At 37.1% G+C, this 25,556-nt stretch overlaps 3 protein-coding genes and 1 pseudogene across 4 annotated transcripts; 1 reads left to right on the top strand and 3 right to left on the bottom strand.

Moving 5' to 3' along the window:
• Nucleotides 1-6,032: 6,032 nt before the first annotated feature.
• Nucleotides 6,033-12,979, bottom strand: LOC129893741 (uncharacterized; annotated as a pseudogene).
• Nucleotides 12,980-13,684: 705 nt separating this feature from the next.
• On the bottom strand, nt 13,685-15,150 carry LOC129893740 (LEAF RUST 10 DISEASE-RESISTANCE LOCUS RECEPTOR-LIKE PROTEIN KINASE-like 2.1). Of its 2 annotated transcripts, XM_055969098.1 has the most exons (3): nt 14,308-15,149; nt 14,159-14,191; nt 13,685-14,069 (listed from the first exon to the last, which is right to left on the bottom strand). In XM_055969098.1, the coding sequence occupies exons 1-3, from the start codon at nt 15,095-15,097 to the stop codon at nt 13,927-13,929; spliced, it is 966 nt and encodes a 321-aa protein (XP_055825073.1). In that variant the 5' UTR covers nt 15,098-15,149; the 3' UTR covers nt 13,685-13,926. The 2 variants fall into 2 exon arrangements, with proteins under 2 accessions (XP_055825073.1, XP_055825074.1); XM_055969099.1 differs by lacking the exon at nt 14,159-14,191 and having other exon boundaries at nt 14,308-15,150.
• A 1,580-nt stretch (nt 15,151-16,730) lies between these two features.
• On the top strand, nt 16,731-19,897 carry LOC129896650 (rust resistance kinase Lr10-like). Its single transcript, XM_055972584.1, has 2 exons — nt 16,731-17,576; nt 18,476-19,897. Exons 1-2 carry the CDS (start codon nt 16,829-16,831, stop codon nt 19,630-19,632), a joined length of 1,905 nt encoding a protein of 634 aa, XP_055828559.1. The 5' UTR covers nt 16,731-16,828; the 3' UTR covers nt 19,633-19,897.
• Nucleotides 19,898-20,609: 712 nt separating this feature from the next.
• LOC129895148 (RING-H2 finger protein ATL22) lies at nt 20,610-24,277 on the bottom strand. The gene is made up of 2 exons (XM_055970810.1): nt 23,465-24,277; nt 20,610-21,071 (listed from the first exon to the last, which is right to left on the bottom strand). Exons 1-2 carry the CDS (start codon nt 24,159-24,161, stop codon nt 20,653-20,655), a joined length of 1,116 nt encoding a protein of 371 aa, XP_055826785.1. The 5' UTR covers nt 24,162-24,277; the 3' UTR covers nt 20,610-20,652.
• Between the last annotated feature and the right edge of the window lie 1,279 nt (nt 24,278-25,556).

The following is a 25,556-nucleotide window of genomic DNA, read 5'->3' as shown; positions in this document are numbered from 1 at the left end:
GAACGAATTTGTTGGACATCTATTTCACCCTTCTTTTGAAGATCATGAGTGAAAAAGAATTTTGGTGAAATATGTTTTGTTCTATCTCCTTTGATGTATCCTCCCTTCAGTTGAGCTATACATACAACATTGTCTTCATACAATATTGTTGGAGCGTCTTTTGTCAAAGAAAGACCACATGTTTCTTGAATGTGTTCAGTTATTGATCTTAACCAAACACATTCTCGACTTGCTTCATGAATGGCTATTATCTCTGCATGATTTGAGGAAATGGCAACCATAGTTTGCTTTGTTGAACGCCATGATATAGCTGTACCACCACATGTAAATAAATAGCCTGTTTGCGATCGACCTTTATGGGGATCAGATAAATATCCCGCATCTGCATAACCGATCAATTGTGACGTGGAATCATTTGAGTAAAACAATCCCATATCAATGATACCTTGAAGGTAGCTGAATATATGCTTAATTCCATTCCAGTGTCTGCGTGTTGGTGAAGAACTAAATCTTGCTAACAAGTTTACTGAGAAAACTATATCTGGTCTAGAATTGTTGGCAAGATACATTAATGCACCAATTGCACTAAGGTATGGTATTTCAGCACCAATAAGTTCTTCATCATTTTCATAAGGCCGAAACGGATCTGTATTAATATCAAGAGATCTCACAACCATTGGAGTACTCAATGAGTGTGCTTTATCCATATAAAATCTCTTTAAAATATTTTCAGTATATGTTGACTGATGGACAAATATCCCATTTGTAAAATGTTCAATTTGTAGACCAAGACAAAATTTTGTCTTTCCAAGGTCTTTCATTTCAAACTCCTTTTTCAGGCATTTTACTGCCTTTGAAAGTTCTTCCGGAGTTCCAATAATATTCAAATCATCAACATATACTGCTATTATGACAAATTCAGATTCAGACCTTCTCATAAAGACACAAGGGAAAATTGGATCATTTTTATATCCTTCTTTTAGCAAATATTCGCTAAGACGATTGTACCACATTCGCCCTGATTGTTTCAACCCGTACAAGGATTTCTGAAGCTTTATTGAACAATTTTCTCGAGAATCCTTATATGATTCAGGCACTTTGAACCCTTCGGAAATTTTTATAAAAATGTCGTGGTCCAATGAGCCATATAAATAGGCAGTGACCACGTCCATTAAGTGCATTTCAAGCTTTTCATGAACTGTCAAATTCATTAGATACCTGAAAGTAATTGCATCCACCACAGGGGAATATGTTTCCATATAGTCAATGCCAGGTCTTTGCGAAAAACCTTGGGCTACAAGTCGTGCTTTATATCTTACGACTTCACCCTTTTCATTTCGTTTACGCACAAAAACCCATTTGTGCCCTACTGGCTTGACACCTTCAGGTGTTCGAACTATTGATCCGAAAACTTCACGTTTTTGAAGTGAAGTTAACTCTGCTTGAATTGCATCCTTCCATCTTGGCCAATCATTTCTCTGTCTGCATTCATCGACAGATTTTGATTCAAGATCCTTATCTTGTTGCATTATTTCAATGGCAACATTATAAACAAAAATATTATCGACCACAATATTATTTCGGTTCCACCGTTTTCCTGTCGAGACATAACTTATTGAGATTTCTTCATTCTCATTATTTTCAGGTACTTGGACCTCCTTGGTGGTATCACCATTTATTGTGTCTCTGGGCTTTTCTTGAGCACTCGCCTCCAAATTATGATCATCTTGATCATTTATTCCTTTTCTTTTTCGAGGATTTTTATCTTTGGAACCAAATGGTCTTCCACGTTTTAAGCGTGGTCTAGACTCATTTGCCTGAATAAGGTGTCCTGCCGGGACATCAACTCGAACTTGAGCATTAGCAGCTGGGATATGGGATTTAGTAACCCGTGGAAGGTTAGTAAATGCATCCGGCAGTTGATTTGCAATATTCTGCAAATAAATCATCTTTTGAACTTCTTGCTCACATTGATTTGTTCGAGGATCTAAATGAGATAGTGACAATGAATTCCAATCTATCTCATTTTTCAACTGCTTATGTTCTCCCCCTAATGTTGGGTATACTGATTCATCAAAATGACAATCAGCGAATCTTGCCGTAAATAAATCTCCAGTCATAGGTTCCAGATATTTTATAATAGAAGGAGATTCATACCCAACATATATTCCCAACTTTCTTTGGGGACCCATCTTTGTGCGGTGCGGTGGAGCAATTGGGACATATACCGCACACCCAAATATTCTAAGATGGGATATATTTGGCTCCCTTCCAAATGCCAACTGTAATGGGAAAATTCATGATAATTTGTTGGCCTTACGCGCACAAGTGCTACTGCATGCAAAATAGCATACCCCCATACTGAAATAGGAAGTTTTGTCCTCATTAGCAATGGTCTAGCTATCCATTGGAGGCGTTTAATCAATGATTCCGCTAGACCATTTTGTGTATGTACATGAGCGACCGGATGCTCAACTTTTATTCCAATCGACATACAATAATCATTAAATGATTGAGATGTGAATTCACCAGCATTATCAAGATGAATTGTCTTTATTGCATAATCTGGAAATTGTGCTCTTAACCTTATAATTTGAGCTAACAATCTCGCAAAAGCCATGTTGCGAGTTGATAATAAGCACACATGTGACCATCTTGTAGATGTATCTATCCAGACCATATAATATTTAAATGGTCCACATGAAGGGTGAATTGGCCCACATATATCACCTTGTATACGTTCCAGAAACGCAGGGGATTCAATCCCAACCTTAGTTGCTGATGGTTTGATAATCAGTTTTCCTTGGGAACAAGCAACACAAGAGAATTCCTTAGATTGAAGAATTTTCTGATTCCTCAAAGTGTGTCCATGTGAATTCTCAATAATTCTGCGCATCATATTATAACCGGGATGGCCCAACCGGTCATGCCAAATGATAAAATCATTAGAATCAGTAAACCTTTTGTTTACAATGGCATGTGATTCAACAGTACCAATATTTGTATGGTACAACCCAGAAGAAAGTGCAGGTAATTTTTCGTGCACAATTTTCTTCTCCATATTTATTGTAGTAATATAAAGGTATTCAACCTTTCCTTCATTTGCAGTCTCAATATGATAGCCATTTTGGCGAATAACCTTGAAACTTAACAAGTTTCTTTGAGACTTACTACAATATAATGCATTATCAATTACCAATATCGTTCCTCTAGGTAGTAATAAGGCTGCTTTTCCAGAGCCTTCAATTAATTTTGTACTACCAGATATTGTATTGACATAGGCCTTTTTCATAATCAAATGACAAAAATATTTCTTTTCTTTTAATATCGTATGAGTTGTGGCACTATCCAAAATGCACATATCTCCATTATTCATCTTGAATCCAATTGAAGACTGATAAATTTATTTATCTTCATAAAATAAAAATGCATTGTAAGAAATAAAATAAGTAACAATTTTGCTAGAAAAACATAAGTCCTTTTTTTTAAAAAGTTAAATTATGGTATTTTAGAATTTAAAAAATTATATGATTCAATTATGATGAATGTTACAATAATTTAGTTTATGGAATTATATACTTATTAACCTTAAATAAATATTATACACAAGTATTAAAAACAAATATAAAATATTATAAAACATTAATATAATATTATTCATCATGTATAGATAATTTGTTTATTGACAAAAATAATACAATCATTATATATTATTAATGTCTAAAACATTAACAAGAATAAACAGTTAGTATAATGACATTAAATAAGGCGAATATTATTTTTAGTAACAATATGATATTAAGATTAAATAATAGCACACTAATAGTAATTAATTACAACATTGTAAAATAGCACAATGTAATAAACAATATACAATTATCATAAAAATGTGACCTTGATTATTTTATTTTTATTTTTTCAAATACATAAACGTAAAAACACAATAATTCGAAGTACATGATAACATATTGAAAAACATGAAATTAAACATCAATTACAATCCTTAAAAAAATCTTCAACCTCCAAATGAGTAATATCATTGAGGTCATTAAAATCATCATCCCTTAAGGCCAGATTTGTTTCAATATTATCATTATTCAAAGGCCTTGCCTCAACATTATTTTCGAACGCTAAGTGTGACTCTATCCGAGCATTAGAAGAAGAGGCACCACCTCTATTTGCCTTTCTTTTAAAAGAATTTTGATAAAGTCTTACAAAATGCTCAGGCGTCCGACATTCATTTTTCCAGTGGCCTTTCATGCCACAACGATGAAAGTTACTTTTTGAAGGGCCATTTTGAGAACTGATATTGTTCTCCCTTTTATGTTGACCACCACCACGACGATTATTATATCGTCCTCTGCCATTGCCACGCCCACGCACATTATTGTGACCTTGATATTTATTATGTCTTCTTTCAGACTGGCCATGTGCTTTTACCATATTTGCCTCCGGTAATGGAGCAGTTCCAGTGGGACGGGCTTCATGATTTTTCATTAAAAGGGCATTATGTTGTTCAGCCACCAGAAGGCATGATATCAATTCAGAGTATTTTTTAAAACCCTTTTCACGGTATTGCTGCTGTAATATTACATTAGAGGCATGAAAAGTAGTTAGTGTCTTTTCTAACATGTCCTCATCATTTATATTTTCCCCACATAATTTTAATTGGAAAGTTATTCTAAATACAACAGAATTATACTCAATTACGGTTTTAAAATCTTGAAACCGTAAGTGCATCCACTCATAACGAGCCCTTGGCAATACCGTTGCCCTGAGGTGGTCATACCTCCCTTTTAAGTCTTTCCACAATTCAAGTGGATCTTTCACTGTCAAGTATTCCATTTTTAAGCTTTCATCTAGATGATGACGAAGGAAAATCATAGCCTTTGCTTTATCCTGACTTGATGCTGTATTTCCTTCAATTATAGCATCACCAAGACCCTTAGCGGTAAGGTGAATTTCAGCATCAAGTACCCATGACAAATAATTTTTACCAGAAATATCAAGTGCCACAAATTCCAATTTTGACAAGTTTGACATGATGAAAATTAATTTGAAAGTAACAAAGATAACTTAAAAATTAAATTTCTTTAGTAGATATATCTGATATAGAAGTTAATTTTCTGAAAAATTAGAGCTTCGTGCTGATAACGTGTTATAAATTAACTTACTTGACAATTTTGTAAAGGAAGAAGAACAAGAGAATAATATAGAAAGTATTAATAGAGAGAGTAGTAATATAGAGAGAGTAATAGTAATTCTCTTCTTTTATATGTTTTGTGTATTTTTACATTGAAGTTTAAGGCTATATTTATAGCCATATTTACAAGTGGAGGAAAAATATTAGTGGACATTTTACCCACTTAAAAAGTAAATGGACTATCCATCATTTTAAGTGGACAACCATTTTACTTGGTTGATAATACCTTCACTATATTTTTGGTCACCGGCTTGTACAACCTACACCACTATCATCACAAGAGAGGTGGTTCAACTACTTTAGTGACCTAAAGCTAATGAATAGGCTAAAAATTTTGAATAATATTTTATATATTTTTTTATTGAAAGTCTATTATTATAAATTATTTTAAGATGCAAAGTTGTGTCTTTTTTCTTTTTTTATATGAAAATTTACTTTCTTTTTATAAATAGTGCTTCTCGTTTTAATTTTTTTTTCTGATTTTAACAAGTTTGAAATTTAATAAAAAAGTAAAGAAGAATTTGAATATAAAACTAAAAATTGAATCTCACAATAAAATTTTATTTTATTTTAAAAATAACCTATAATTATTTTATTATTGCTAGAAAATGTAACCCCTCAAATTTAGGGTCATAAAACAAATGTCTGATAGAGCCGCCTCCTGACAATCTTCGTTTTCGTAATAGATAGTTTATATTTGACTTAATAATTTGAAATGCATTTTGTCAATTTTAGAGTAGTAAATTGTGCTTAACCAAGATTTAAGGAAAGAACAAATGCAATAAAAAAGATAAGAATATTAAACATATACAGGACTAAACTGGAAAGAAAAATCATACTGATATTGACCTTGTCTGGTATAAGAGGGTATGTTCAAATGGTAAGCAACTTTCATTAAGGTGAAAGCTCAGGTGGAAGGATAAAAAAAAACAAAGAAAGAAGAGAGACCTTGTCCTAAAGTTCCGAACAAAATACACAAAAGCTTACATGTATACTAACAAAAATCCTTACAATTCTGTTCATTGGAAGAAGCTTCATCTTCCAAGCCATTATCATCCGATGTTTGACAAATTCCGTCTTTTGCACTGCCACACTACAACTGCAAACAAAATTGGGATTCCCATAAGAAATCTTAGCACCATAATTGCACCTGCAGAATTCCAAAAACAACAAAATATAGCTGCAGTAAGAAAAATCTGCAGTTTTCTTGAGACAACAATTTATTGGAGCTTAATTATAGAGCCTTATGTTATGGACCGGCACTTGATCTTGAATAAGGTAGAAGAATCTAGAGTCTTGGAGAGGTTAGTAGAAGACTCTAGAACCTTATAGAAGCTAGTAGAAAAGTCTTGGAAGACTTGAAATTCTCTAGAGTATGTAGAGAATTCTAGAGAGGGACTTCTTTGTAAATATGGAGGGACTTGTATAACAATTTTTATTTACACTTGAGCCCCTTAGGAGTAGTATAAATAGAGGGGGCATTCATTTGTAGCAAATCATCAAGCAATCAAGCATTCTTCCATAGCAATACAAAAGCCTTTTTCATAAAAGCTCTCTTATCTTTCTTATAATCTAGCGTTTTCTTAGCGATTTAGTCTTAAAGGCTTACTTGAACTTGCAAGATTTCGTGAGTAAGTTGTCAAGTGTCGCACGGAGGTCTTAGTTGAAGTCTAAGTCCGTGACAACGTGGTATCAGAGCAAGGTTCCACTAAGGGATATGGAAAGTGAGGGAGACATCAACGCCACTACCGCCACCAACGTCAAGCAAGATGTTGGAAGGAAGCACCGCAAGGGAAAGAAAAACTCTAAGAGAAATGAGGAGGTGCCGCTTGAGCCTACATCAAGCGAGGCCTTAACATCCTACTCGTCCTTGGCCACTGAGGTGAGTGACGATGAGCGAGGCGAGGAGCCCGTGGACGTCACACCAGACATGGAGTGGATTGCAAGGGTGGATGCTGCCCGGCAAGCTGTGGAGATATTAGGCAAGCGCTTGAACAAGGTCGACGGCAAGTTCAAGTCTCTAGAGGAGTTTACCCTTGAGGAGAACGACAATATCTGAAAGGAGTTGGAGGTGCGCAAGGTTGCCGAGTACGAGGTGAAGGAGGTGATCAGTTTCTTGGAGTGTCGGCTCATGGACGCGCTAAGCACGATGGAGACCATGAAGGCCGAGATAGCAGCACTCAAAGGAGACATAGATGCCGGGAGATGCATGACGTCCAGTGCAAACCGGGAGGCCAAGATTGAGGCTCCCAAGCCACCAATGTTCAAAGGTGCCCGTGATGCACAAGAGGTGGAGAACTTCCTTTGGCACTTGGAGAATTACTTCAAGTATACAAAGTGAAGAGCGATGAGACGAGGATCAACACAGCCGTGCTATACCTCTCGGAGATGGCCATGTTGTGGTGGAAGCGCAAGGAATCCGAGATCGGGAAGGGTCTATGCACCATCAACACCCTGGGAGCAGTTTCGGGACGAGTTCAAGAAGGCCTTCTTCCCCAACAATGTCATCTATGAGGCCAAACGCAAATTCCGGGAGCTGAAGCATACGGGTAGCATACGGGCCTATGTGAAGGAGTTCACTACCCTTACGCTTCAAATCCCCAACCTTACAGATGAAGATATGCTCTTCCACGTCATGGATGGGCTGCAGAGCTGGGCCAAGACGGAGTTAGAGGGCCGTCAAGTCAGCACCATCGATGAGGCTATCACCCAAGCCGAAGCCCTAACGGACTTTAAGTATGACAGGCATGACAGGGGCAAGGGCAAAGAAACAAGGAGTAGTCATGCCAAAGGTGGGGGAGATCGTGGCAAAGGCAAAGAGCAATATCCTCCACCCAGGAGCCATGATTCCAACAAATCCGATGGCAGGAAGTTTGGGCGACAAGGCTACGCCGAGAGAAAGGAGCAAGCCACGAAGAGCAGCGGCTGCTACATATGTTGAGGTCCTCACGGCTATGCTAGGTGTCCGAAGATGAAGAACCTTGGTGCCATACTGCGGGAGCGAAAGGACAAGGAAGTAGACTAAGGGAAAAGTTCGGACACGACTCAGCTAGGCATGATCGGGCTATGTGGAGCCATTGCAAAGCAAGCTGAGAAGGCGGGGGACTACTCTGCCCAATATGTTGACATATCCATCAACCGATGACCAGCTCGTGCCATGGTGGATTCTGGAGCAGAAGCCAACATCATGACCAGGACAGCGGCAGCAAGGTTGGGGCTAAGTTATGGGCCAAGCAACACCCACTTGAAGACGGTCAACGCACCATTGACTTCCGTGTGCGGAGTCTCTCATGGAGTGGACATTGCGTTGGGCAAGTGGCAAAGTAAGACAAGCTTCACTGTCGCCCCCTTATATTTCTTTAATATCATACTTGGGCAGGAATTCTTCCAACGATACGACACGATGATCGATCCCTACCTCCAACAACTCTTGGTGATGGAGCGAGAGGGACCCTGCATGGTACCTCTAGTCAAGATGCCGAAGAAGGAAAGACAAGCCCACCTGTCGGCCATGCAGCTAGTGAAGGGCCTAAAGAAGGGGGAGCCGACATTCGTAGCCACCATTGCGAGCTTGGATGAAGGCAATGGTGCTAAGGAGACATTGCCACCTTGCATAGAGAAGTTGCTTGAAGAAAACCAAGACGTGATGCCCGAAGAGTTGCCAAGACACCTACCTCCAAGGCGCGAGGTAGACTACAGGATTGAGCTGGAGCCAGGAGCGAGGCCGCCCGCATACCCACCATACCGCATGGATCCACCCGAGTTAGAGGAGCTGAGGAATCAGTTGAAGGAGCTCCTCGAGGCAGGTCATATCCGTCCATCCAAGGCACCTTATGGCGCACCGGTGTTATTTCAGAAGAAGAAGCATGGCTCGTTACGCCTATGCATAGACTACCGGGCGCTCAATGAGGTGACCGTGAAGAACAAGTATCCCATCCCGCTCATTGCTGACTTGTTCGATAGACTTGGACAGGCCAAGTACTTCACTAAGGTGGATCTAAGAAAGGGATACTACCAGGTACGCATAGCGGAGGGAGATGAACCAAAGACAATATGTGTGACGAGGTACGGAGCTTACGAGTGGTTGGTGATGCCCTTCGGCTTAACCAATGCACCCGCCACCTTTTGTACATTAATGAACAAGATCTTCCACCCCTACTTAGATTAGTTCCTGGTAGTTTACTTGGATGACATAGTCATCTATAGCAACACCTTGGATGAGCACGTGGAGCATCTAAAAAAAGTATTCCAAGTCTTGCGCGAGAATGAGCTCTTCATCAAGCGGGAGAAGTGCGAGTTTGCCCAACATGAAGTGTACTTCTTGGGACACGTTATCAGTCAGGGAGAGCTACGGATAGACGAGGCAATAGTTTGGGCCATTAAAGAATGGGAGGCGCCCATAAAGGTAACCGAACTTAGATCTTTTCTTGGACTTGCTAACTATTACCGCAGATTCATAAGCGCTTACTCTGCCAAAGCCGCTCCACTTACTAAGCTATTGAAGAAGAATAAGACATGGGTTTGGAGCGAGGAGTGCAAGGAGGCCTTTGAAGACCTCAAGGCTACCATAACAGAGGAGCCGGTCCTAGCATTGCCTGACTTCTCCAAGACATTCGAAGTGCATACAGATGCCTCCGACTATGCCATTGGGGGAGTATTGATGCAAGAGAGGCACCCTATCGCCTTCGAAAGCCGCAAGCTGAACGAGATAGAACGATGGTACACCGTGTAAGAGAAGGAGATGAGAGCCATCATCCATTGCCTACGCACCTGGAGACACTGATTAATTGGCTCTAAGTTCTTAGTCAAGACCGATAATGTGGCCACTAGCTACTTCCAGTCACAAAAGAAACTCACCCCGAAGCAAGCTAGGTGGCAAGACTTCTTGGTCGAGTTTGACTACGAGCTGGAGTACAAGCCGGGCAAAGGCAATGTTGTGGCCGATGCCCTTAGCAGAAAATTCGAATTGGCTGCCATCACCACAGCACATTGTGATCTCCAAGATGCAATCAAGGATGGTCTGCAGCATGATCCAGAGGCAAAGAGGCTTATGGAGTTAGCCGCTCAAGGCAAGATAAGGCGCTTCTGGGTAGAAGATGGACTCTTACTTACCGCCGGGCGAAAGATCTATGTGCCAAAATTCGGAGCTATCAGGCGACGAATCATGAAGGAAAGTCACGACACATTATAGGCCGTACATCTAGGGCAGCATCGCACGAGGGCATTGATTGAGGTGATTTACTACTGGTCACGCATGCGGGACGATATTGAATGCTCTAAGACTTGTCTTGTGTGCTAGTACGACAAAGTAGAGCAGCGCCAGCCAGGAGGACTCTTGGAGCCCCTGCCCATAGCGGAACGTCCATGGGAGAGCGTGACCATGGACTTCATCACATGCTTGCCGAAGTCCGATGGGTACGGGACAATTATGGTCGTGGTGGATAGGTTCTCCAAGTATGCCAGCTTCATGCCCGCCACGGCAGGTTGCACTGCTAAGGAGGCTGCCAAGCTATTCTTCAAGAACGTGGTGAAGTATTGGGGATTGCCAAGGCACATCATCAGTGACAAAGACCCATGCTTCACCGGGAACTTTTGGAGAGAATTGTTTGAGATTCTTGGCACGAAATTGCATTTCTCCACTAGTTTCCACCCGCAAACAGATGGCCAGACGGAGCGAGTCAATGCCTTAGTGGAGTGCTACTTGAGGCACTTTGTGAGCTCCCATCAGAAGGATTGGGCGAGACTGCTGGACGTAGCCCAATTCTCATATAACCTACATCGGAGTGAGGCCATTATTCGAGCTAGCCACAGGCCAACAACCACAAACTCCACATTCACTACCGGCCGCGTTCGAGGGCAAGAGTTTGGGTGCCTATCGTATGGCCAAGGGATTTGAGGAGCAGCTCGACACTGCCAAGTCTTATTTAGACAAGGCAGCGAAGAAGATGAAGAAGTTTGTTCACCACAAGCGTCGTCCCACGGATTACCAAGTTGGAGACATGGTCTTGGTCAAGTTCAACCCTAGGCAATTCAAGGCATTGCGAGGCGTGCATCAAAACTTGGTGCGAAAGTACGAGGGCCTGTTCAGGATTGTTGCCAAGGTTGGCAAGATCTCTTACAGGTTGGAGCTACCACCGCATCTTAAGGTTCATCCTGTCTTCCATGCCAGTGTCCTCAATCCGTACCATGAGGACAAGGATGATCCTAGCCGAGGAGAATCAAGTCGGACGCCACTCACAATCACCGCCTCCCATGACCGAGACATCGAGGCCATTGTGGACTACCAAGCCAAGCGAAAATAGGGACAACAAGCCACTACTATGTTCTTAGTCCATTGGAAGGGACAATCTCCGGAGGAGGCCACCCGGGAGAGATATGAAGACCTGTGGCAGTTCAAAGACAAAATCCGGGAGTTCTTGCAGCAGCAGTGCGCCGCGGTCGTCGCCACTTCAGGTGGGGGAGAGTGTTATGGACCGTCACTTGATCTTGAAGAAGGTAGAAGAATCTAGAGTCTTGGAGAGGTTAGTAGAAGACTCTAGAACCTTATAGAAGCTAGTAGAAAAGTCTTGGAAGATTTGGAATTCTCTAGAGTATGTAGAGAATTCTAGAGAGGGACTTCTTTGTAAATATGAAGGAACTTGTATAGCAATTTTTATTTACACTTGATCCCCTTAGGAGTAGTATAAATAGAGGGGGGCATTCATTTGTAGCAAATCATCGAGTAATCAAGCATTCTTCCATAGCAATACAAAAGCCTTCTTCATAAAAACTCTCTTGTCTTTCTTACAATCTAGCGTTTTCTTAGCGATCTAGTCTTAAAGGCTTACTTGGGCTTGCAAGATCGTGAAAGATTCGTGAGTAAGTTGCCAAGTGCCGCACGGAGGTCTTAGTTGAAGTCTAAGTCCGTGACACTTATCTATTCCTATACCGCCATAAAACAATACAAAAACTGCCAAAGTTGCAAAGGAATGACAAAAATAAAACAAGTTAGTAACATTTCACCTTTTGAGTGACATGATTGTGTAAGAAAGAATTATAATGTCGTTGTGTATAAGTTTAAACTCTTACCTGGATAGTACTCGATTTTGCATCGAAAAGAAAGTTCCGAAATAGGAGTGTCCTCTTTGCAATAATGACGACAAGTTACTACATCGCTCTTGTCTTCGAGATAGCAATAGCCATCACTCGCTTCTCACTCTCTGCATAAGATCATGCCACAGTTTCAAAACTGCAACCGTCTGCCAAATCCGAAGCTTGCCATATTTCTTTTAAGACAAGATAGGTAAAATTGGAGTTGGGCGCTGTTGTATTTGTTCTACAAAAAGTTGTTGGAATGTATTGTAACGAGTTGATAGGAGTTCGACAGTTGACATAGTTAATGCTATTGTTAATATGAATTAGTTGGAAGATTTCGTTAATCATGTCTCCGTAACTTGCTGTGTGATCAGGGAAAACAGAGCCATTTTCTCTTTGATCTTTTAGGCCAGGATCGAGTAGCCTTATCGTGTAGCTTCTGTAGTTAACTTCCTGCGTGTAGAATTTTCTGGACTTGTAAGCGTACACGGTTTGATTGTTCTGGCAATCGAGTTCATATTCGTGTTTGACATAATGCTCGGGATCAGTCCTCAATTGGAAAGGAAATTCTATTTCTCGTATATCGCCACAGGAAGAAGGGATACATTGAGAAGTAGTAGTACTCTGAGCTATAGAGATTGTTATGAATGCAACAAATAGAAAAGCACTATCAAAAAATGAATTTCTTATGGACATGTTGTCAATAGAAAGATACTATGTATCTTTTTTCTTGATGTGGTTTTTATATAGTGATCCAAGTCATCTTGGTTTTTTGATAAAAGATATGACCTTTCTCTCCAGCGCGTCCAATTAAATGTTCGGATTATTCATTTTGTTAAAATAAAGTGGAATATTTGTCCACTCTTATCCAATCAAGTCGATTTTAATACTTATGATATAGTGGGATTATGACATTTTCAAGATAAATTAAAGGAGGTCATATTTCAGTTGCCATTATTGGAAGATTCAACAACTGAGAAACTTGTTATAATAGAGAATGTTATAGCGTGTTGACTCTTACTAAAATGATTCTTAACTCATCAACCATTGAGAGAAGAAGTACACTTCCTGTTTTGATGCTCCATACAAGGGTCAATTTCCCCGAGCAACAAGTTATCATAGTTGATTTCGAGCACGTTGTATTTTTCTTTAGTTCAGATTTATGACAGCAAGATTGTTCTGAATCGTAAAGTGAACATGAGTTTTAGTAACTTGGTTGTTGGAAAATTTCATGTCCGAATTCATGATAAAAATTAAATTGTTTGACTCTCGAAATTCCAATTGTATCGATAGAAAAATTACATGATTTTGTTGTTCGTAACTAAGGTATACTTGAATGGTCAGCAGACAGCTATTGCTTTTGATCCTGAGAGAGTCATGTCCAATAATTGGCAGGATGCACAAATATCCATTCATTCACTTTCAAGAATCAAAAGGTTTTGAAAAGTAACATATACAATCAATGAATCAAATAGACAATAATGGAATAAATACTATACATGACAACTGGAAAGAAAATCCTACCGGTAATTAGATTGACCTTGTCCTAGAGTTCTGAACAAATATACAAAAGCATCTGTTACAATTGCTTGGAATTGTACCAGGATACAAACAAATACTATGATGATCGATCCTTAAAATCAAGAATCCTAACAATTCTGTTCACTGGAAGAAGCTTTATTCCCCAAAACATCATCGTTCGATGTGTTCAAATTCCGTCTTTTGCACTGCCACACCACAACTGCAATCAAGATTGGGATCCCCACAAGATATCTTAGCGCAATAAGTGCACCTGCAGAATTTCAAAAAATAATAGACGTCGTAAGAAAAATCTCCAATTTTCTTGAAACAACAATGAGATAATATCTCAAATGGTCTTACCTATTCCTATAGCGCCATAGGCCAATACAAAAACTGCAAAGTAGTAAAGGAAGAAGCGGAAAAAAAAAAACAAGTTGGTAAAATTTTAACATGATTGTGTAAGGAAAAAAAAAATTAATAATGTCGATGTATATAAGTTAAACTCTTACCAGAATAGTACTCGATTTTGCATCCGAAAGAAAGTTCTGAAACGGGAGTGTCCTCTTTGCAGTAATGAATACAAGTTGGTACATCGCTATTGTTTTCAAAAATGCAATCCTCATCTTTCCCACACTCTCTACATAAGAAATCAAGCCTCCAAGAAAGGTCAAAGCCATAAGCCAGAGCTTGACGAATGCTCGATAACGAAGACGACTTGTTTGGTGAAATGTCAGGAGCTGCAGACCATGCCACAGTTTCAACTCTACAACCGCCTGCTAAATCCGAAGCTTGCAATATTTCACCTATGACAAGATAGCTAAAACTAGAATTGGTAGCGGTTGTATTTGTGCTACAAAAACTTGTAGGAATGTACCGTGACGAGTTTATTGGACCACGACAATTGACATAGTTGATATCGTTGTCAACACGAAGCCATCCGAAGATAAGGCTAGTCATGGCATCATAACTTGCCCTGTGGTCAGGAAAAACAGTGCAATTATCGTTCTGTTTTTCTAGGCTGGGATCGAGTAGTCTTATTGAGAAGTTTCTGTAGTTAATTTCTTGCACGTAGAATTTTCGCGATTCGTAAAGGAAAATGGTTTGATTGTTCAGGCAATCGAGTTCATATCCGGGCTTACCACAATGCCCAGGATCAGTCCTCAATCGGAAGGGGAATTTGATATCTCGAATATCGCCACAGGAAGAAGGGACACATTGAGAGGTACTCTGGGCTATAGAGTTTGTTATGAATGTAACAAATAGAAAAACACTAGCAAAAAATGAATTTCTTATCGACATGTTGTCAATTGAATATACAGAGTAAAATAGAAATTAGAAAGATACTATGTTGAATCTTTTTTTTTCCCCTGGTTTATATAATGATCCATTTATCTTGGTAGTTTGATAAATAAATTTGACTTTTCTTCCGGCGCATCCAATTCCTCTGTTAAAATGAAGTGGAATATGACCAGATATGTTTTGCCCAGTCTTATCCACCAACGTCGCTTTCAGTAACATGATCGAGTGGGATTATGACATTTTCAAGATAAACTGGGTGAAGTGATAATTTTAGTTGCCATGTTTGAAAGTCAAAAATTTGTTGACCAGATCCCCTAAAAATCGTACGTGCGGGGTCTCCCGAGATTCAAGAGAAAATGACAAAAAAGTTCATTTATGTTTGAGGGTAGATTTAAGATATACACAAAGTTTGGGCTGTAAGTTTGTAAAAAGTTACATCTACTGTCTCAATTTATATTATTCATTTTTTTAAAGTTAATTTAAAAAAAAATAACATATTTTTTTATTTAATAAATATTTGATGACATTATCAATATTTTATTCATATTGGATCTCACTTATTTGACAAAAATATATAAAAATATGTTTTTTTAGGGTAATTTTGGAACATTAAAAAGTTTTTTCTATTTTTTAAATTTCGTATCTTGTCAAACTACATCACGTAAATTGGAATGGAGAGAGTAACATTTTTAGTCTCCTTCAAATGTTACCAAATTATATTTGTAAGCGAAGTTTTAAAAGATGTGAATGAAAAATGAAGGGTTTTGACTTTTTTGAAGGATTTTAACTTTTTCGAAAGATTGTGACTTTTTTGAGAGTTTGTGACTTTTTCATAAGATTGTTACTTTTTCAAAGGATTGTAACATTTTTTATAAGGTACAATAAGTTCTGGTGTTCTTTACTGCCGTAGAGTGGTTCGCTAACACCGTGATTTTAGGTTCTGATAGACCGGTAAGTAAGATTGTTTTATCCTGAGAGGATATATTCCATTAACCTCGAATACTTGAGGGGAATAATTTTTTTAAAAAAGCACTGTACATTCAAGTTTCTGTTTTAGTATTTTGGTAATACATATTACCAACAAAAAGTGATAAATAAAACTAGATAATCGTAGACAAGTGAAAGTGAACGGAGAGATTATCTTTTAGTGTTAGGTGCAGTTTTTTGTATTGCATATTTTAGGATTTGATAAAAATTTCTTGGTAGTATTTATATTTAAGAGCCTTTTTGACGTACTTATGACTTATGGCTAATTTTTGTTATTTTGGCTTAAAACAAGTGCTTTAAAACACTATTTTTTAAAATTTTATTCAAACATTATAGAATGATTTAAAAATTATTTTAACTTAAAAGTACCTAAAATAAATCAATTTAAACATCCTCCAAATCTTTTTTCTAATGTTCCCATCAAATCTATCGAAACAAAACTGTTAAATACTTGACGAGACCAAAAGTAATAATTGTTTTCACAAATTTAAAGGACCAAAATTGTTATTTCTATACGTAAAAGAGACTATTTCGAATCTATCCTCAAACCTAAGGGACCAATTGATTTTCATTTTCTCTTCAATTCAACAACTCAGCAATTTGTTATAATATATTTTAGCGTGTTGACCTTCAAACACAAACCTGTTTTTGTCCCAAAGGGACCACTCTTTTACAAGAATGATTCTTCATTGGCAACTAAGCAACCATTGTTAATTCACTTGCTGTTTTTCTTCCCAATAGAGAATGGCTCATGTACTGATCCACTTGTTTCTTCATCTAATTTTCTTGAATGTAACTCTAGGACAACTAGTAACACCCCATGATCAATGCTTACCAACAAGATGTGGCGATTTCGGTCCGGTTATTCGATTCCCTTTTCATCTAAAAAATCATCAGCCAAGTCACTGTGGGTACCCTGGTTTCGAGCTATCTTGTACCTCAAACAATGTTACCCAATTCAACCTACAATTTCCAATACAGGCATCTATCAACAACGTTGTTATTCCAATATCAGCTAATGTTTCTGTTCAGGAAATTAATTACAAGTCACAGACAATAAAATTATCAGACCTCAATGCTTCGTGTCTTCCCAAGCAAATTTCGAACGTTAACTCCTCTGCTTCGATTTTTACTTTTGATGAGTACGCAAATGGTGGATTCACTTTATTGAATTGTTCCTTAAATAAAACGTATTCAATGTCTTCTGGTCGGATCAATTGCCTTAGCGGTCCTCATTATGATATCGTTGCTTTTCGATCTGATTATAGTATTTCTGAGTATCCGTCTTCTTGTACAAAGATGTACAGCATTTCAGATGTTCCAAATGAGGTACTTTTTGGGAAGTCAGAATATAGTCGCACACAGATTTATCTGCATTGGTCTGAACCATTTTGTGGGAATTGTGAAGATGATGGGAAGTACTGCAAGTTGAAATCCAATAGTTCAGGTACTGAAACCGAATGTGTTGACATGCCAGAAGAACCTACCAAAGGTACATCTTTAGAATTGATTTTCCAATATTTAGTATCTAAATTGGTACATCTTTTACCTTTCAAACTATTGTCTGAATAAGAATCAGCAACTTAACATACTCAATTTTCTTATTTCTAAAGATGGAAAAAACTACTAAACATCATTTATTTACTAAAAGAATTATGAGGATCACCAGTGTTACTAAAAAATTTGACACATAATTCATGTAAGACTGTTAGGCAAATCCTGAGCAAGCCATGTTTAGGGAATACAGGTCGACGCTTAGGTCATAAGCTTCACAGAACTAAGCCCCAAGGCATTTTGCCAGTGTCCCGCCCTAAGGGCTGGCCCAAGGGCAAGTCCCAAAACTGCATTTTAAAACACTGGACTATAACTCCCTTTAGATTAAAAACCCTCCGACTGAATATGTGTTAGGGCTAACTTGCTGAGAAGCGATGAAAAAAGTCTTTAAAATGAGTCAGCTACATGGTTATTTAGATAGAAAACTCACAAATAGGTGATAGGTTTGGGGGGGGGGGGGGGAGGAGGGGGGTTAACCTGTTCACTCAAACTTTTTCTACTTGTACTATAACGTGAAACTCTTTGGAGGAGCTTTATTCAGATAGGGTATTTTAATATGAGGTAGTGGTAAGGTCTACGTATATCCTATCCTCTCCAGACCCCACTTGTGAAATTTCACTGGGTATGTTGTTGTTGTTGTTATAAAACCATGATGGTTTAGGATTCACTTGAGTAACAGACATAAATTAATTTTACAGGGCCATCAAAGAAAGTTATTGTCTTAAACAGGTCAAGATTGTTAGTACCAAGTTTTTTGGCTAAATAACAATTAAGTTTTGTTTTGCTAAAGAACAATTACTACTACAGGATAATAATATCATCTTCTTCATTTTACAGGGCTGTCAAAGAAAGTTACTGTTGCAATTGTATTAGGTAGCATGTTTGCCTTTGCGTTAATCGTTCTAGCAGTCTACAAGATCGTAAAATTGAAAATGAAGAAAGAGGATCAGAAGAGGATTGAGAGATTTTTGGAGGATTATAAAGCTTTGAGACCTACAAGATACAGTTATGCAGATATTAAGAAGATCACAGAGCAATTCAAGTATAAACTTGGTCAAGGAGGCTATGGGAAAGTATACAAAGGGAAGTTATCAAATGAAATTCTTGTCGCGGTTAAGGTACTTAACAATTTCAAGGGTGAAGGGGAAGACTTCATCAATGAAGTGGGCAGCATAGGTAGAATACACCATGTGAACGTTGTGCGTTTAGTTGGATATTGTGCTGATGGTTATAGACGAGCTCTTGTCTACGAGTATTTATCAAACGATACACTTCAAAAGATCATCTCGTCAGGGAAAGGAAGAGGGTCATCACTAGGTTGGGAGAAGATGATACAAATAGCTGTAGGAATCGCCAAGGGAATCGAGTATCTCCATCAAGGTTGCAATCAACGAATCGTTCATTTTGATATTAAGCCTCATAATATCTTGCTAGACCAAGATTTCAATCCAAAAGTTGCTGATTTTGGCCTGGCAAAGTTGTGTGCGAAGGAACAAAGCGCTGTGTCAATGACTGCTGCTCGAGGCACCATTGGCTATATCGCCCCTGAAGTATTCTCCAGGAACTACGGAGATGTGTCATATAGAGCAGATATTTATAGTTTTGGCATGTTGTTGCTTGATATGATTGGTGGAAGGAACAAATTTGACAATGCTGCAAAGGAGGAGAACAGTAGCAGTCAGATTTACTACCCGGAGTGGATGTACAAACAACTCGAGAAAGGAGAAGAAATAGCAATACAAATTGAGAATGAAGATGACAACAGCATAATCAAGAAACTAGCAATTGTAGGACTTTGGTGCATTCAATGGTATCCGGCGGATAGGCCATCCATGAAAGTTGTGATTCAAATGCTAGTAGGAGAAGGCATTCCCATCATGCCCCCTAATCCATTCGGCTCCATTAATTCGACAGACATGAAGACTACTGCAGAGAGAAGCCAATGTAGCAGTGAGATTGAAAGCAGTTTTGAAACTGGTGCAAGTTCAAATTGAGTAGCTGTGGTGCATAGTATATTTTTCAAGTTAATTGATACTATACTAGCTAGTACCCTTGATGTATATATGTGTCAATTTGGTTATTATATATTGTACTCAATAAAACTTTGAATAAAGCTGATTTCTCAAAATAGAGAATTTACTTCACAAAACAGTAAGTGAGACTTGTAAGTTGCAATATGACCATTTGGCATGTAAAATGAGGATGATTGTATTATTAGCTTTTACTCCAAAAACCATTAAAAAGGAAAGGCCAAGAACATTTCTGACTAATTTTCACTAGAACAGTGAGCATGAGTTACATTTATTTTCAAAGATAAAAGTCAACAACCAGCAGTGAGCACCACATTACACATGCGTAGCGCGCAATAACTAAGAGTCCTTTAAAGGCCAACTTCAATTCACTAAACTAACGTTCATCTCGTGTAGTCATCCAGATCCAATAGATTACAAGATGAAGTATAACACACAAATGATTGGGGCTGGCTGAATTAAGGGTGTGCATACTTGGTAAATATTAAACTACCGTATCAAAACACATAACATCGGTTAAATTTATGACACCGATTTTGACATTACGGTATTTGGTATGGTTTTCGGTGTGAATTTTAAAAGTTGGTATTCATATGGTATTCCGTATGTTACCTAATTAACGTGTACAATCCACATATTATATTATTATACAGATTCTAAACTAATAAAATGTCCAAAATCCTTCTGATTAAAAACTTCTTGTCTTTACTGCTAAATATAAACTAGAAACATATTTACATATAGTCATATACAGTACAAATTAATTACTCAAACATGTGTATGGTTTCCGCCAACACTAGACAATTTCCAAATATTTCAAGAATGAAAGAGTTTACCATCATTGCCGAGGTCATAATTCTCCACTGTATTAAGTCGAAGTTGAATAAACCGTAATCAAAACTGAACCATTCAACCTAATTCGATATGGTAATGATAGAGCATTTTTAAAAACCAAATTACCAAATCGAAATTTTCAAAACCATATTATACGGTACAATGAACACGCATAGGGGAATTGCGGCAAACTGGACAAGAAGCATTTAATCGAAGCCATTCATCTATACAGTCTGCATGGAAACAGTGTTGGCATTCAGGAATGGTCCTTAAGGTCTCTTTGGGCTGATATTCAGCCAAGCAAATTGGGCAGATATTATCATCGGGCTTGGGCAAACGTCTGCTTTCTCCCAATACAGTTTTGGGATAGGATTCTATTGTGGGCTCATCAAGGCCTATAATTGTGATGGGCTGTGGTGCTACGGCCGAGCTGAATTCTAGTACTGGTTGGGCTCTCCTTCTATAAGACCTTATCCTTCCACTTATAAAACATAGAAGCCCAATCAAGAACAACATTGCTGGTACCCCAGCTCCCACAATTATAGCGTAACGTGCGCCTATAGGAAACCCTGCAAAACATTTCAAATCATTTTTTCAGTTAGAGTTGGTAGAACATAAAATACAACAGCAACAACAAGGGTTTTGGTGGTTTGGTGAAGTGGTAAGTATTCTTCTATCCTTAACCACATATTTTGGGTGTGACTTGCTAGCTCTGGATATGGACGTCACATTTGATAGCTAGGGAGCATTTTACTCCCAAATATTGATAGTGCGACTTCCTAGCGCAAATTCGGATTAGTCGAGTCCCCTAAACAGATACACCCATGGAAAACCAAAAAAAAAACTACTATTTGTGGTCTGTGGATATGGATAGTTGTCTAGTTTTAAAAAAGTAGTATAAGCCTATAAGGGGGGAAAATGAGTACTTAAAATAGATTTAACTATGCATACTAATGATGATATATTTTTTAACATATCCATGTATTTTAACCTGTTATGACAAGTAGTCTATTCCTACAAAAAATGATATCATTTTAGTAGTAATAACTACTCATGGTACAATCTCCTAAATTACGATCTAATTCTCTCTTCTGAAAAGCCAAAAACTCTGACATAAGGAGATTCGATCTAATATGTTCACTTCAATTCTCGCCCTATTTAAGTTATTGTAACTCTAATATTTGAGTATAAAAATGACTGGTATAAATAATTGGGGGTTTACTTTGATTTCACACTTACTTTTTGCTCAACATCTTTCCTTTGTCACTTTTCCTATTAATTAATGGAAGGAAAGAGAAAAGTAAGGCAACATTCCACGCATGTCCTTATATATAACGTAGAAGAAAGGGTGTGTGTTTGCGTATGTGGGGACTATTGACTCACTCAAAGTTTTAATGCTCCAATTCCAAAGTCAAACTTAGAATATTTGAGTGCAAAGGGGAAAGAAAGAGCGTTTCTTGCAAATGCCACTAAAATAATGAAAATGGCTTTAAAAGTCAGATGAAGTTATCATTTCTTGCAACTTCTTCTCTTTACTTGTCTTTTATGGTATTTGATTTAATAGCATGTCATTCGTTCAAGTGTTTATTATCAAATTGGTCCATTATTTCCATTTCAAATTTGAAGTATAGAATCAGGTCCTTTTCTGGACCCCACGCATAGCGGAATCTTTAATCCACCGGATTGACTTTTTTTGTAAGTATAGAATGTAAAGTTGTTTCATGTCCAAACATAATTTTATCTATTTATTTATTTATTTATTATTATTTTTTGGGTAGCCAACATAAATCCTATTTGAATATGAGGAGAAGGGAGCTTGACTTTGAAGTTAATTATTGGATTTACTTGAAAATCTCACCTATGAAATGTTTGATGCATTTTGGTAAGAAAGAAAAACTTAGGCTCCATTATATAGGCCCATATCATATTTTGAGACATTTCAATAAGGTGGCTTATGAGTTGTATTTGCCTTCTAAATTAGCATCGTCAGGTACATTATGGTAACATCTAGGGTGTGCATATATCAGATATTAGAAACAGAATACTACTAATTAATTATTCAACTACTTTTTAATATTATTATATATTGTTAGCAACTTCCGTGTTCATTGGACTATTATCAACCACATAAAATGAACAAAGTCTTAAGAAGATAGGCTATGTTGACTTAAACATGTTAAAAGAAACTACCAATTGCAAGCTTCGAGAATATTGAATTAACAAAAGGATGGGAGACTTCATATACAGAACTTTAGGCCTAAAACCTTAATAAATGACATGAAACATTAAACTTTTCTCCTATCGAATGATCATTTGAAACCTTTGTTTGAACAATGAGAGGAGAAATTTCAAAGGAAGGAAACTCTTAATTTTACATGTGATCATTGAACTTTATTAATAATAATGAAGTCACAAGATTATTTTTGTCATACTAAAGTAACTGAATTAACTACTATAACAATAAAATTATGGAAGTACACTCAACTACTTCTAGTTGCAAAATTATTTAACATTAAAACTATCAAGTTTATGTAGAAAGCGAAAAAACAAATCAAATAGACTATTGAGTATAAAGTCATATGATAGTTCAGGTATGCGTAATGTCAATTATAATTAGAATGCATCCCCATTTTGCGACTGACAAACATTTTAACTTGTCTATGAAAAGCTCTAAATATGCACACACCTATTTAGAGTTCAAGAAGCTGTTTATCATACTTTAATATATTTCATCCGTCAATTTTTACTTGTTCACTATATTAAAAATATTTTTTTATATTTTACGAAAAATATATTTTCTCCTTGTATCAGTAATTATTTATTTCTGAAATTATTTTTCAAGACTTAAATTAAACATTTATTAATATGAGTAGTTTATCTTTTGATTAGGAAAGCGGAAACCAGATAAAATAAGAGAAACTTGAGAGATAAACGAAAGAAATTTGATGTTTAGGGATCTTACCAATTCCATGACCATTTTCACAAATGATTTCTCGATTAAACGTGGTCCTCTGCAACGCACATCGTCCACCTCTTGACTCGCAATTTCTACAATCTGGATTATACCATGTGACCCGAATATGATCACTAAGATCCGAGGACACTACCTGTTCGAAGAAAGGCCACTGTACCGGAACAGGTATAGTTCCAATCGATTTACACTCTGATCTCGACAACAAGCTAAATCCCCTCATAGATGATGTAGCGTAAACACTATAATTCAAACCACTTAAACAACCTATTGGATTTAGCTTGATCTCCGTAGAATCAAAGGAGCAATTGAACAATGTGAAATCCTGATAATAAACACCAGAAAAAGGGGAAGCAGAGAGATTTAAGTTCAGGAGAAGCTGAGGAAGGCATTCGTTAGGATCGTTAAGCCATAATTCCTGTGTAGAATAATTTATGGCTTGGACTGAGAATTCTCTTGACGAACTTGGTAATCTTATAATTGTTCTATTTGATGCATCGCAGAATAAGCTGAAACCTGGATAGCCACAATATTGGGATTGGTAATTTCGGATACGAAAAGGGAATCGGATCAGTGGTTCATATTTGCTACATGCAGATGTGAAGCAAGTTTCCGTGCTTGCGACAACGACGACGACGACTGTGGTACTAATTAAATAACACAAAGCAATTGTTTTCTGCAATTCCATGGAGAAAACAAAAAGAAGAAGAGAGAAACAGAGTATTGATTTGTAAAATGGTTATTACTATAGTATTGTTAAAAAGGGCTAATAACCATTATGGTTAATTGGTATGAATCATGATAAAGGACGTCAATATCGTAAGTCAATGGTATAAGAGTTGATTTTTAAATTTTTTTTTGTTTGTTTGGTCAAAAAGAAAGTAATAATTTACTATTACAACAATTTATTTTGAATTTTCTCAAGATTATGAGAGAGTTATTAATAGCGTTGTTATATTTTAATTTGCTTGTAGTATGGTTTATAATAAGAGAGAGAATTCAGCTCCTACTCTTTAACTAATCATAAATATTATGTATCCAATGTAGTAAAATAAAGAATGGTAGGTAACTATAATTGCAACTCACATTTTATATGAAGGCGATTAACCAAGTATGTAAACATCTAAAATTATCCTTTCAAACGAGTGGGGGTAAAAATATGTGTCTTTTCATTTTGAACTTTTATATCAAGTAAATCCAGATAAATTGTATTATTGAAAGTAAAGTAAGGACACTAAATATAATAGAAAAATTATCCATTTACACATGTTATATTATCATATTTACTAATACTCCCAACTAATTGAAAAAATATCAAAAATCTCTATTTTTTTAACTCTCTCGCTCTTTCACTGATACATCACTTTTACCTTATATCAGTTATCCTAAATTCATGCATATTATTCAGCCTCGTCGTCGGCAGTTTCTTTTTTCCAATTCCAGTCCATTTATTACTCAATTTCAAGATTCTAAGTAAGGTATATTCAAGTTTTTCCTTTACTGGTATCTCACTTCATTCTCACCTCCTTCGATTTCCTCTGTTTTCTTCTGTAAATTTTTTTTACTCATATTGTTCACTTATACACATGGAATTCGCTCCATCTTTTAGTGTTGGTCTCACTCAGTTGAATAAAAATCAAGAAATTCTTGTTTCACCGGACGAGGTTAGATCCAAATGTCGTAACGATCTATCAGTGATGGATAAGCTATGTGAGAAATTGAAATCGAAATCTCAAGTTCAACATTCACCCAAAGAAGCCGACAAGAAGATTGAAGAAGTTTCAACACGCCCTAATCTCCCAAAGGTATGTGTTCATCTAAGATGTTTTTTTTAATATCGTTTTTATGAAGATTTACTGCTTGTGATACATATAATTTTATGTATCAGATTCGTATGTATCAACCTTTAATGATTCTGATACATTGAGTTTTTGTATCAAATGCTCATGTATCAAGATTTACTACTTCTGATACATCTTATTTATGTATCAGGTTCTCATGTATCAAGCTTACATGAGAATCTAATACATCCTGTTTATATTTATTTATTTTTAAATGTCATTTTTTTGAAGATTTATTGATT

Source organism: Solanum dulcamara, chromosome 7 (assembly GCF_947179165.1).
Source record: "Solanum dulcamara chromosome 7, daSolDulc1.2, whole genome shotgun sequence".
NCBI classification, from domain to species: Eukaryota; Viridiplantae; Streptophyta; class Magnoliopsida; order Solanales; family Solanaceae; genus Solanum; species Solanum dulcamara.
This window is presented reverse-complemented; position numbering and strand designations above follow the sequence as displayed.